Source organism: Emydura macquarii, unplaced genomic scaffold, assembly GCF_026122565.2.
Source record: "Emydura macquarii macquarii isolate MOO-44397 ecotype Brisbane River unplaced genomic scaffold, CSIRO-AGI_Emac_v2 contig_3517, whole genome shotgun sequence".
In the NCBI taxonomy this organism is placed as follows: Eukaryota; Metazoa; Chordata; order Testudines; family Chelidae; genus Emydura; species Emydura macquarii.
In genome coordinates this window covers 11,236,687-11,250,512 of record NW_027133654.1, presented here as the reverse complement: position 1 = coordinate 11,250,512, position 13,826 = coordinate 11,236,687, and the positions used below count along the sequence as shown (strand labels likewise).

General features: G+C 41.9%; 1 protein-coding gene across 4 annotated transcripts in view; it reads left to right on the top strand.

Annotated features, from left to right (window-relative positions):
* CEP43 (centrosomal protein 43) overlaps window positions 1-13,547 on the top strand; it is a 67,620-nt gene extending 54,073 nt beyond the window's left edge. For all 4 annotated transcript variants that reach the window (XM_067535869.1, XM_067535870.1, XM_067535871.1 and 1 more), the window contains 3 exons: window positions 9,255-9,294; window positions 9,913-10,006; window positions 10,932-13,547. In XM_067535869.1, coding sequence (XP_067391970.1) covers window positions 9,255-9,294; window positions 9,913-10,006; window positions 10,932-11,006 — 209 coding nt within the window. In that variant the 3' untranslated portion in view covers window positions 11,007-13,547. The remainder of the gene's footprint in view (window positions 1-9,254; window positions 9,295-9,912; window positions 10,007-10,931) is intronic.
* Window positions 13,548-13,826: the final 279 nt, after the last annotated feature.

Below are 13,826 nucleotides of genomic sequence, written 5' to 3'. Positions count from 1 at the left end.
TCAAACAGGTAGCATTATCACAAGACATACCCTTACAAGAAGTCGAGGAGACTCAATGTAAGTTACTCCAGATACTACACACTACCACCAATACCAAAATAGCTTTGCCAAATAGTGATGCCATAATGCAACCTGCTGATACAATCTGGCAAACACCAGTGTCAGTCTGGTGGCTGAAAGGAAATATTGTGTACAATCAAGGGGTATGGAGTTTTTATTCATCCACCCTCCCCCAACTCTCTGGTGGTGGATGCAGTGCACCATAGGAACAAACAAGCCCAGCCTAAATCAACTCCAGGTGACACAGACATTAAATGCTTGGACCTATTTGGACGCAAGGTATATTCCTCAGCAACCTTGCAGCCAACTCTAACGCCTTGCTGAACAAATACGATCATGATAATTTTGGGAAAATCTATGAGCTAATGCAATACTTACCTGAAGAAAAGCATGCATAGTTAAAATCCCTAGTAGACGAAGGACAACTGATTGTTTGACAGCTCTGCAGGCATCTCTAGATGTAGCTGATACGGCAGCTCGCAAAACAGCCACAGCCGTTGCTATGCACCATTCCTCCTGGCTCCAATCATTCAGCATCCCAAAGGACCTGCAAACAAAAGTAGAAGACTTACCCTTCAATAAGGACAAATTATTTTCAAAAAAAGACAGACGAAACACTACACTCTATGAAGGACTCCAGAAAGACCCTCAGAACCTTGGGCATATGTACACCAACCTTCAAACATTGGAGATACCAGCGCTACCAGTGAAGAGATTTCTCCTCCAATCACCAATCAAGGCCCTATGACAGCTATAGGCAGAAACAGCGACCAGAGAGGAGAAGGCAAATGTCTAACCATTCTGTCTTTTCTCAACCAACCCAGCCTATACAGTCGTTTTGAAGATTTGGTCAAGGGTCTGAGACACACCTTGCAGGAAGGAACACCAACCACTTTTGTACACTGATTACACTCCTTTCACACCAGGTGGGCAGCAATCACTACGGACAGATGGGCCCTAGAAATCATCCATATGGGCTACTCCATCCCCTTCACATTCACTCCACCTACCCACCCACCCTCTCCGTTCCTCTTCAGGGACCCCTCCCACAAGCAAGAGCTGTAGGAGGAAGTCCTGCATTTACTACAGCTGGGAGCAGTAGAGAGGGTTCCGCTTCAATACCGGGGAAGGGTTTCTATTCCCAATATTTCCTCTCACAGAAGAAAAACGAGGGGTGGAGACCAATTCTAGACCTCAGATTGCTCAACAAGTACATTTGTGTTTAAAAGTTCAAAATGGTCACCCTAGCTACTATCATCCCTACATTAGAACAAGGAGATTGGTTCTCAGCCCTCGACCTAAAAGATGCTTACTTTTACATTACTATACACCCATCTCATCGACGATTCCTTCGGTTTACAGTTGGTACGGAACATTACCAATATACAGTGTTACCTTTTGGCTTATCCACTGCACCACGAGTCTTTTCCAAAGTACTCTCCATGGTCACAGCACATCTACGACGCTTAGACATCATAATCTTTCCTTACCTGGACGATTGCCTTCTCCGAAGCCCAATGTACGCGGAGGCAGAATACAATACACAAACAACCATACCTATTCTCCAAGAACTAGGCCTCAATTCAATCACAGCAACAGCAATTCTCCCAACTCAAAGATTCCACACAATAGTGAATCTTATCGAGGAGATAAAAACCATCCCTTATATTACAGCTATCATGGGTCTCCAACTCTTGGGCCATATGGCAGCTACCACCTTTGTGTTTTCAACATGCCAGACTGCACATGAGAGGTCTCCAAGGTTGGCTACGCTCAGTCTTCACTCCGAGATGGCACAGAATGAACAAAAACTAATAGGTCCTCCAAGAATCAAAGATTCCCTGGACTGGTGGGTGAACCCAGACAACTTATGCAGAGGCACACCATTCCAAAAGCAGATACCATCACTCATAATTACTACAGACGCCTCATTGATAGGATGGGGTGCACACATGCAAGGCTTCAATGTCCAAGGTCAATGGACTCAGTCAGAGGCACAATTACACATCAACCTTCTCGAACTAAGAGCGAGACACAAAGCATGCACCTATTTCCTGCCACAAAAAAACAAAAATCAGTCCAAACCATGACGGACAATGTGGCATGCATGTTTTACATAAACAGGTAAGGGGGTGCTCGCTCTTTCTTTGCACTGAGGCCACAAAGTTTTGGAATTAGTGCATAAACCAGGGTATAGACATATCCGCTTCATACCTCCCAGGATGCATGAACACAACAGCAGATATGTTGAGCAGGAAATTGGGACTGGAGCACAAATGGGAGATCTGCGACACAGTCCTACACGACATTTTTCAACGATGGGGCATACCATCAATAGACCTATTCGTGACAAGGAAGAATCGCAAGTGAAGTCAATTCTGCTCCAGGGTAGGTCACGGCTACCAATCTCTAGGAGACACCTTCTTAATTGAGTGGAAAGATGCACTACTATACACATTCCCACTGATCCCTTTGTTACCATGAGTAATAAACAAGATACGACGGGACCGCTCCTCAGTCATTTTCATAGCCCCAGCATCGCCCAGACAACCGTGGTACCCATACCTAACAAAAATGTCTGTCCGCACCCCGATGAGACTTCCGACGTAGACATATCTCTTATCACAGAACAATGGTTGGACGACTCATCCCAATCGGGACATGCTCTATCTGACAGTCTGGAGGCTCCCTGATTCCATCCAATACAGAGGAGTTGCTCGACCCAAGTTCAAAATGTGCTACTTAATATCAGGAAACCATCCACCCACAGGATGTACCTGCAAAATTGGAAAAGATTTACAATATGGTGCCATTCTAAAAACACAACAGCAATAGTAGCACCTCTACCACTGATCCTTGACTATCTACTAGAATTACTAGACTGTCACTAAGTTCTATCAAGGTTCACCTAGCCGCCATTAGCACATTTCATCAAAGTGTGCAAGCCTCGCCTATTTTTTCACACCCGATCATGAGACGCTTCTTGACTGGGCTCCAGAATTTGTATCCAGAAATATGTGAGCCTACACCTTCTTGGGACCTAACCATGGTATTAGGGAGCCTCTTGCCATCTGCTCACTCCAGCTGTCAATGAAAGTGGCTTTCCTAATTGCAATTATATCTGCAAGAAGAGTAAGTGAGTTAGGGGCATTTATGGTGCATCCCCCCAATACTGTCTTCCACAAGAACAGTGTAACTATGAGGCTGCATTCAAAATTTCTACCAAAGCTATCATTATCTTTCCATGTTAACCAAGCCATATATCTGCCAACATTTTACCCCAACCCACACAAAAATCAATCATAGGCTATCTGGCACACATTGGATATGCGCAGAGTACTATTATTCTACCTAAACCCTTCCGTATATCAACAAGACTTTCCTTTCCACAACGGAACACTCAAAAGGCAACACAATATCCTCTGAAAGACTATGTAGATGGGTATCAGGTTGTATTCACCTGTGTTACGAACACACACAATTGAAACCTCCACCAGGTATTAAAACTCACTCTACCAAAGCAATGACTACCTTTGTTGCCTTTCTCAACATCCCTATATCCGAAATATGCAGGGCGGCAACATGGGCTTCTGAGCACACCTTCGTAAAACATTACGCTATCATGAATATTGCTGATAGGGACGCTCAATTAGGATCTGCAGTACTATCATGTTACCAGATTTGCCCTTCACCTTGGGGTGTGCTCATTTATTAGGGTTACCTTCCTGGAAGGGGGGTGTGATTCTACTAATGTACTGCTTGTGTTACTTGTGTGTTTATAGGGCTACAAGCCCCCTCCCAATGGAGCTATCCTGCAGGACTTAAGGTTTTCAGGGCTGGGTTCCTCCAGCACCAGATTCAAATAAACCCCCCACAGATACACATACATATACACAGTTCAGCTCAATTTAGTGCGTCTGAGCGGACCGGGATATCAGCACTCTCAGCTGACCCCTTATATGTCCCTGAACTCAGCAGGCTGGGTGACACCACACTCTCAGTGGCTACCCTTATATGCCCCTGTGCAACACACCAGAATAGAGCAGGCTGGGTCCAAACAGCACCTTTTTGGCTACTCCCCTTAATTGCCCCTTGGATTCAATCAGGCTGGGTCAAACAGCACTTGAGCTGCACCCTCATTTGCCCCTGGACCCCATAGGCTAGTCAGAGTAGCACTTCCTGGCTGTCCCCTTCATATGGCCCTTTACACCACAATTATTCTAGCAGTAATCCCATTGATGAGCAAACCCCATAGGATTTTTGGGCACTCCAGAGATCTTTGGCTTAGGTAAGAGAAGCGTTACTACAGAGCAAGATAGGGACCAAGGACACAAAGGAATAAAATAAAGTTTGGAGAGATAGAGAGAGAAAGTGGCAACCAGCTTGATTATAACAGTTATTTTATTGCTAGGTATATAAAACTTATAATACTAATAGTAATACCATACCAGGAGAGAAAAACAATCAAACACTTACAGTACTACACAATTACAGTTGGGGGTGTTGGAGAAAGCTATCCCAGGTTTGATTACAAAAGTAGAAAGTTATACCTTGACCGGGGGGGGGGGGGGCGGAGGAGGAGAGAAGACAAGTTGTGATGGGGAAGAAGGCGGGGGGGAAGGGTTTGATCTCACCATTCCATGCAGTTCAGAGGTTCCCAGGAACAGGCTTGTCAGTTCAGGGTTTGGAGGGCTTTGAGTCTGGCAGAGCCCCCAACACGATCAGTCAGGAAGAGAAGACAGGTTACAGTGGAACTGATGCAGAGTTTGGATCCAAGCATCAGAACAGAGGTTTGAGCTTTGATAGGGGATTTGTAGATGCCAGGTTTGTTTATGGATAAACAATGTCTGGACAAAAGGAGCTGATCATTCCTGTAAGGGTGTCTTTCCTTGAGAGAGGGCTCACAATGCAACCAGGTTTCAGTGTTTTGCATACCAATAACTAGAATGGTCTGATAACTGCGGAGCTGGGTGTGTACAGGTGTGAATTCAGTTACATCGAGAGCAGAGATTTCCCAACATGCAGTGTTTCCCTGCTTCAGCAATCCTAGAGTTCAGTGTATGTTCCATCTTTGATGTAGATGAAGCTTCTGTTCTCCATTCATGTGCTAACTGAGATGCTTTTGAGGCATGGGGAGTTGTCTCACCCTTGATGGGAGGATTTCTGTTGTCTCCTGTATGAGGCATGGGGAGTTGTCTCACCCTTGATGGGAGGGTTTCAGTTGTGTCTCCTGTATGAGGCATGGGGAGTTGTCTCACCCTTTTCATATTGAAATGCCTTTGGTTTCTGATTCAACCATGGGCTGGTGGGGGCGTAATTCAGGTGAGCCAGAGAGAGAGAGAGAGAGAGAGAGTTGGGGTTTTGTGCCCTGGTTCCCCAAGAACACAGAACTGCTAGGTAACACATTGGTTACTGTGCATGCTCCGAAGTCCCCCCGCCAATAGCGGGACCCTGCTCTTCAGTCAACTGAAGCGGAGCACCCACAGGGACAACACTCGAAGAAGAGAAAGTTACTCACTTTGTGCAGTAACCAAGGTTCTTCGAGATGTGTGTCCCTGTGAGTGCTCCACTACCCCCCGCTTTTTCCCTCTACTTCGGAGTACCTATAACTCTCCACGGTAGAGAAGGAACTGAGGGGGTCGGGCCACGCAAGTGGCAGTTAGGGCGCCAACAGCACCACAAGACACCATCCGCGCACACGCAGCCCGTACAGGCACTGCTGCACAAATCTCTGATCGATGGCACCGGGACGCACTGACACCAAAAGTGGAACACCCACAGGGACACACATCTCAAAGAACCTCCGTTACTACACGAGGTGGGTAACTTTCTCTTATACTGTAGTTGGAAAGCTTTTCCTAATATCTGTCTTAAACCTCCCTTGTTGTAGATTAAGTCCTTTCTTCTCCTACCTTCAGTGGACATGGACAACAATTGATCATTGTTTGCTTTATAATAGCCCTTAACATATTTGAAGACTGCTATCTAGTCTCCCCTCAGTCTTCTTTTCTCAAGATTAAACATGCCCAGTTTTTGTAGCATTTCGTCATAAGTCAGGTTTTCTAAACCTTTTATCATTTTATTTGCTTGCTTCTAGACTCTCTAATTTGTCCACCTTTCTTAAATGTGGTACCCCTAATTGGATACAATACTCCAGCTGAGTCCTCACCAGTGCTGAGTGGAGCAGGACAATTACCTCCTGTATCTTACATACAACACACCTGCCAATACACCCAAGAATATTAACCTTTTTACAATTGCATCACAATATTTCTTTGTGATCCACTATACCCCCTGATCCTTTTCAGCAGTACTACCACCTAGATAGTTATTTCCCATTTTGTAGCTGTGAATTTGATTTTTCTTTCCTAAGTGTAATACTTTACATTTGTCTTTATTGAATTTCTTCTTGTTGAATTCAGACCAGTTCTCCAGTTTGTCAAGGTGATTTTGAATTGTAATCTTGTTCTCCAAAGAGCTTGCAACCCCTCCCATCTTGGTGTCACCTGGAAATGTTATAAGCATACATTTCACCCTGTTATCCAAGTCATTAATGAAAATGTTGACTAGTACCTGATCCAGGGCTGACCCCTGCAACCCCAACAGATACATCCTCCCACTCTGACAGCAAACCATTGATAACTACTCTTTGAGTGCAGTCTTTCAGCCAGTTGTGCACGTACCTTATAGTAATTGAATTAGATCATATTTCCCTAGTTTGCTTAGAAGACTGTCATGTGGGATTCTGTCAAAAGCCTTAAGAAAATCAAGATATTTCAGATATACTGCTTTCCCATCCTCTAAACCAGTAACCCTGTCAAAGAAGGAAATTACATTGGTTTGGCATGATTTGTTCTCGACAGATACATGCTGGCTTTTCTTTATAATCCGAGATTCCAAGGCCAGCAGGGACCATTGTGATCATCTAGGTCAGTGTTACTTGCTACTTAAAAGGTTGAGAATCCCCTAACTTCTGAAAATTTTAATAAATACCCCATCACTCAATTTTCCAGTCTGAGAAATACAATCTTTTCCCCCTTTACTGCTGGACGACTGTATTTTTCGTAAAGCAGGAGAGTTCTGAGTTCTGCAGTGTTGTGTGGCTGTGACAGATCACAAAACCCCCTGCTGTTTCTCCCGTCCTTCTTCCTCCCCTTCCTCCATATAGGAGCAAAGATCAATGTCAGCCAATCTCTATGGCCTGATGGCAGGGTCACGTGGTGTTCTCTTCACACAGGTGGGAACTTGTGAGGTATGAGCAGGCACTAGCAGCTCAGCAGAATGGATAGCAGCGCTCCCCATGGCCGTCCCTGGGGGGGGGGGCACTCTTAACATTTTTATACTGGTAAAATCTGGGGCTGTCATAGTTACCAATTTCAGTCCTCAGCTAGAGCAGTGAAATTGACAAGTAAGCCTGCCAGTAGAGCCCAGCTCCAGGACTAAGCAAGCCACTGGGCTCTCCGTCTGGCTTTGTGGGCACCGGACTTTGAGCTGAGGAAGGGAGCTGCCACCTGGGCAAGTTGCAGTCGGATGCCGTCTTGCTGCCAGCCTGGGAGGTGGGCGACTGTCACCTGCTCCAAGCTGGAACAGAGGAGGCTTCTGTGCAGGCTGAGACCTGGGGATGTGGGCAGGCAGCAGGCAGCTGCTGCCCGTCTTCAAACTGGGGCACGGGAGGCTGTCTCTCGGCTCAGAGCCAGGGCGCGGGTGGCAGCCACCCACCTGTTAACCCAGCTTGCAAGGCTCGAGAGGCTGCCACTGGGCTCCCACCTGGGAGCTGGGACCAGGCAGGACCGGGAGGCTGCCACCCGGCTTCCCAAAAAGCCAGTGGTTGCTGCCCAAGCCTCCGGCTGCCGCCCAGCATCCAAAAAAGCCAGAGGCTGCCGCTCAGCTTCTCAGGACTGCGGCAGCTGCCGTCTACCTCCCAGCTGGGACTGGGCGAGAAGCAGGCAGCTGCAACCTGGCTTCCCTAGAAGTCGGCGGCTGCCACTCACCTCCCTTCACTGGATTTTTCACCGCGTACCCCCTGCCTGTGTCTCGCGTACCCCCAGGGTTATGTGTATCACAGGTTGAGAAACTATAATCTAGTCTACTGTCCTGTATAACGCAAGCCATAGAACTTCCCTAAAATATTTCCTAGATGCTTACAAATTGATTGCTTTTTTTGTTCCTGTATCTTTACAAGAATCAAAGTTAGGCTGACTGGTCCATAATTCCCTGCGTCATCTTTGTTCCCCTTTTTAAAGATAGGTAGTATATTTGCTCTTCTCTATTTCTCTGGGACCTCACCCATCCTCCATGAGTGCTCAAAGATAATTTGCTAATGGTTCTGAGGTTGCCTTAGCTAGTTCCTTAAATGCCCTAACATGAATTTCATCAAGCTCTGCTGACTGGAGTACATCTGACTCATCTAAATCTTCTATAACAGTTTTTCCCCCCTATTTTGTCTTGCATTCCTTTCCCTTGTTGTTAATATTAATTTTGTTGGATATCGTCTCCATTAGCCTTTTTAGTGACTGAAGCAATATATGTATTAAACACTTCAGCCTTCTTTATTAGTTCTTCTTCCTACTAGGCAGAGGATTTATACTTCCCTTTATTTTTCTCTTGCTCTTAATGTATTTATTAATGAACCTCTTCTTATTACCTTTTATGTCCCTTGCTAGGTGTAACTGATTTTGTTCCTTAGTCTTTCTGATTTTTGTCCCTTCATGCTTGTGCTATTCTTTTGTACTCCTCCATAGTAATTTGTCCATGTTTCCACTATTTGTAGGATTCCTTTTTGATTTCAGGTTATTAAAGAGCCCTGTTGGAGTTATATTGGTCTCTTACTAGTCTTTCTATTTTTCCTTTGGAGGATGATGATGATGATATCTTAATTTCATAAGTATCAAGAAAACAAAATAGAACTACTAATTGTTTGAATATGGCTTTCAGTTCTGTAGCCAACACACTGAAATGCTGCAGTTGATTTAGGGGTTGGCTATTTTAGGGAAAAAAAATTAGGTTGGGATTAGCTAACATCAGACTTGATTTCTCTTCCTAATTTATGCAAATTTTGAGAGGATATACTCTTGCTGTTAGCTATAGTTGGCTATCCAACTCTCTGTTCTGACACAGAAGTATAATTTGAACTCCTTGCATTTCCTGCAGAGGGAATCTGTTTTGATCGGTAAAATACTTTTTTCATTATTTAGGAACTGGAGATGAAGATGAGTATGTTGATGATTTCAACAGGTAAGAGGAAACAATACCTATATTGCTAAAGTGTGATATTTACTGGATAGTAAAAACACCATTTGTTTTTTAGTTACATTAAATCAGAATTAGGCCCGTCATATCATGATCAGTTTGACAGTGCTGCCAGTTGTCTTCTGTACATCTTTGAATTTACATCTTTTCTAAACTTTCTGTAGGCAGGAGTATCATGAAAACCTGTCTTAGGATGCTGACAAGCTTTAGAGGTTTTTTTGTCAAAGAAGAATCCCTCTTCTCAACAATACATTTTTATAATTTACTTTTTGTAATATATTTTATTAGTATTTTTATACACAGTTAGCTAAGAGTCCATATTGAATCTTGCATCTAGAAAACTGAGCAGCATGAAGTGCAGGCTATTGAGCAATAATATTTAAGGCCCCAACCTACAATTTACAAGGCACAGCTTATTTTTCAGTTTAATTAAATTACAGGTGTGTTCTCAAATATTTTTCATTTAAAGTTCTTATCTGTAAGAATTGGGCTATCTAACCTAAATACTCTTCCCTCTAGAGGTGTACAACTGTGGTGGGAATTCTTGTACAGCAGAAAAGACAATATAATTATTTTCACCTTTATACTTTTTCCTGTCATTAGTACCAGTCATCGTTCAGAAAAAAGTGATATCAGTATTGGTGAAGAAATAGAAGAAATTTCTGTGGAAACAGAAGACTTGAATGCCAGTGATAAAGTATGATTTTTTTTTATTGTGTGGACATGCTTTTAATCTTGTATTAGATATTTTTGTATCCCTTTCTGAACCGCTGTCAAATTGTAATAGGCTCTTTGGGCACAGGTGGGTATAATCATGCCATTCATTATAATTCACCATTCACTTACCATTACGATTAGATTCTATATTTTTCTTATAGTGTTATTTGAAGGGGGGGAGGAAAAAAAACCCTAGTCATTTGGACTAACCATGAGGCCACGTAAGGCACACTCTAGTTCACAGGCATGTGAAAGGATTTGGGACTGATGCAGCAACTCTAACAGTTGAGCAATTTTTCTGTAATCTTTTTGCATATACAAGAGTGTTTTTAACTCCGCCTCAGTTGTGCCCATATTTTCATTATTTAGCCCTGGCTATCAAATATTCATACCTCTGTCTGCATTGTTAGAGTATATGCCCTTTTGAAACCAGAACAAATTTAAAGTATTTTTGCTGAGATTCTGTTGAACACTGAGATATTACAATTAATAGGTACTGCTACCAGCTGAATTATTCTTTGGTGACAGAATTGCAATCTGCATGGTAAGTCTTTTGCCTAGAGTGCCCTCCAAAAATTTTCAGTGGATTTTTAAAAATTGTAAACAGGACAAGTGACTCCAAATCTACTTCATTTAAAATTATCCTTTTTTCCCCTCATTTGAACCAATTGCTCTTTATTTGATTGGAAAAGTAAAGCAGTGGCATTGGGAGCCCAGTTCTATAAGGTGCTTCTCATTAACTTCATTGGCAGTTGAAGGCACACAGCATCTCCTATGATGGAATTGACACCTTCCAGGATAGGGCCTTATGCTAACAAGATGCTTTTTGCAGGACCGTATAGTTTGATAGATTTAGAAATCTAAATATATATATCTTGTCCAGTTGATTTTGTTTTCTCTTCTAGCTTGAAGACTTCACACAAGATCTTACCATTTCTCAGTTAAGTGACGTTGCAGATTATCTAGAGGATGTGGCATAGAATTGGACAGAGATGTTTCAAGTGCTGGATTGAGGGCTCTTGTGGACTGCTGTTTTCAGACAATCATTCTTTGCTGGAATGTCTGTTCCTTATTTGTGCCTTGTGTTTCAGGAAGACTGGAGGTGTAGAGAGCTCTTATAAATTCATAGCAAGAACTGAATGAAAAAGTTAATTCCAGCTTGAGTCTAATATTGGAATTGTCGTTCAGTTTGGTTCAGTGAAACCTTTCAAACGAGGAGTTGAATTTTCCCAGCTGGATGTTCATTGCTGGCGATGGACACACCAAAACCTCCAGTCTACAGGAGAACATAACAGAAAAAATCAGCAAGCTGCAGAACTTCTACACAGATGTGTGGTTTTATAATGAATTTACACTGTTATGGTAACAGTCTGATTTTTAGCTAATGAAAGCAAGAAAACTTAGAGTTAATGCTTCAACTTACCAAAAACTTCAGCAGGAGAGTAAAAGAGGTCTATATGAAATTGACGACACAACTAATAAATCTGCATTGGCATCTAGTCTTTCCATGCCTACTTTAAGGGGTCAAGATTTTTCAGAAGTGACTAGTGATTTGGGAGCCCAACTTGAGAGGTCTGCAAGGTGCCTGATTTTTTAGCATTTTCTGAAAATCAGGCCCCTTTAAGGTATCTCCAGTTGAACATCCCAAAACAGAGGCCCTAAAATCAGTAGGCACTTTTGAAAATCTTGTCTGGAATATCAGTCTTAACTCTGAACTTTCTTCTTTTAATGTATTTGTCAGACTATTAATATTACTCTACTCTAAACTACTTTTTGTGTGATAAATTCATTAATGTTAACAGTTGTTAAAATCCCAATAAAAATGTGAGATTCCCTTATGATCCACAGATCATAATGCAGAGTAGCAAAATTTCCGAGAAGAGCTGTTTAATGGTATGTGGAGTTCATATTACTGAGGGGACCTTAATTTGTATTGACTCACTTTCATTGTTTAAAATCCATGTTTTTTTAAAAAAAAAAGAGCACCAAAAAAGTCTGAAATGAATAACTTCTCTGTGCATCAGAATCTAATGACTGATGAACATATTTAAACCCAAATATTTTATGCCTAAGATATTGTACACACTAAGCTCTAGCCAGGAGCACATTTTTGTACTTTCATTATCAACTTTTGAAAAACAGGGTCAGCAATGGAAACATTGACAGTTCCTTAACTATACTGTCATGCGTGGCGCTGCTGTAGTATATAGGTCATAGACATCTGTAATACTGAAATGAGTCTTCAAAATGTGCACTTTTTGAGCATTGTTAAAAAAATACATTGGAAAAGATACATGTCAGTGAATATAAAGATAACTTAGTCACCTTTATTTAGGCTTTGTAATTTTGTTTCAGGTAAATACTAGCTATCTCAATAGCAGTAGCATGCTAGACCATGTCCATTTGTACAGCATATAGAGAGCTGCTATTACATATATTTGAGTCTGACTTAGGCTCTTACACACTGAGCTAGCAGATGTGGAGCAGTATTGGAAGGTTATACTTACACAGGAGGTAAATTATTTGAGGGCAGAGGGAAAAAGTGACTTTTCTTTATGTGCATCCCCAAATAGCTAGCATAAAGCAACAGAACATTAGCCATGGAGTTAACGTCTTGTGCCATAATATAGCAGTCTTGAGCACAGAAGAGAGATTTTTTCCAGGCTCTGGCAATCCCAAAAATCTGTGTGCCCCAGCGTTAAAGTAGCAAAGACCTTGTAGCATATACTATGCTTCTGATTGAGATTCTTTAAGATGTGGGAGATCCTGTGCCTAGAATTACTACCTCTAAAGGAGGACATGAAAAAAGAAAGCAGCAGCATATCTGAGGGTGTTTTCTTCCACTACAACTTCCACAGGAGGCACTTGTTTTTAACACTGAATTTTTTTAATGAGTGTGATCCATATAGAGACAGTATAATTTACATTGTACATGTCTCTAGTAAAATGGAACATTTATGTCCTCACCTTTCAGCTGTATCAGATTTGTTAGTTTCTGTCATACCAATAGGAGATAAATGAAATGTTTATAAATATCATTGGGGATGTGGCCTTTTTCAACACCTAATTAGATATTTTAAATGCTAGCATTTGAAAAAGGAATATTCTATCCCAGGGGGCTGAAAGGAGATCTGGAATATAGGCTGTAATTGAAACAAACACCAAATGTGGGTAAGTCTTCATGCACTTTCTCCTGTGAGATTTTTACTGAATTGCATATAATAGCTGCAAAATAAAGCTACAGTGCTGGTTAGATTGTATGTTTTGAAATGTCTTCATCTGCAAAACTTAAAAGTTTGGGAATGGAAGGAGGTCAGTAGGGTTTGTTTGCTTTTATTAAAACATGCATTTACAAACATCAGCCCAAACGGTGTACTGGGGAATATATTTGAATATGATTCTTTCTTAAAAACCAAAAAAAAAAAAAAAACCCACAGAATACTGATTTCCAGACACAGAATGCTATTAATCATAGTATGGCTTGTCAAAGTTGAGACTTAATAAACAAAAACCATGTAGTGAGATTTGCAAAACAGTTGCAATTCTGTTTCAATAAGACTGTCTCTACTTCCCAAAATGAACTCATGTTTTGTGTGTCTAAATGGTTTAAATGAAAAGTGGGAAACCACAGCACAGCCATACATGTAGAAACGGACTGAGCACTTTCCCAAAAGTGATTCTTTTCTAACCGTACGAAACCCACTTGCAGGTTTGTGTTTTTGAAGATTTATCCTGTGAAAGCCTAGTTAACATAAATGCACTTAATTAGTGACACTGAGTACTAAAGAGAACTTTTAAAA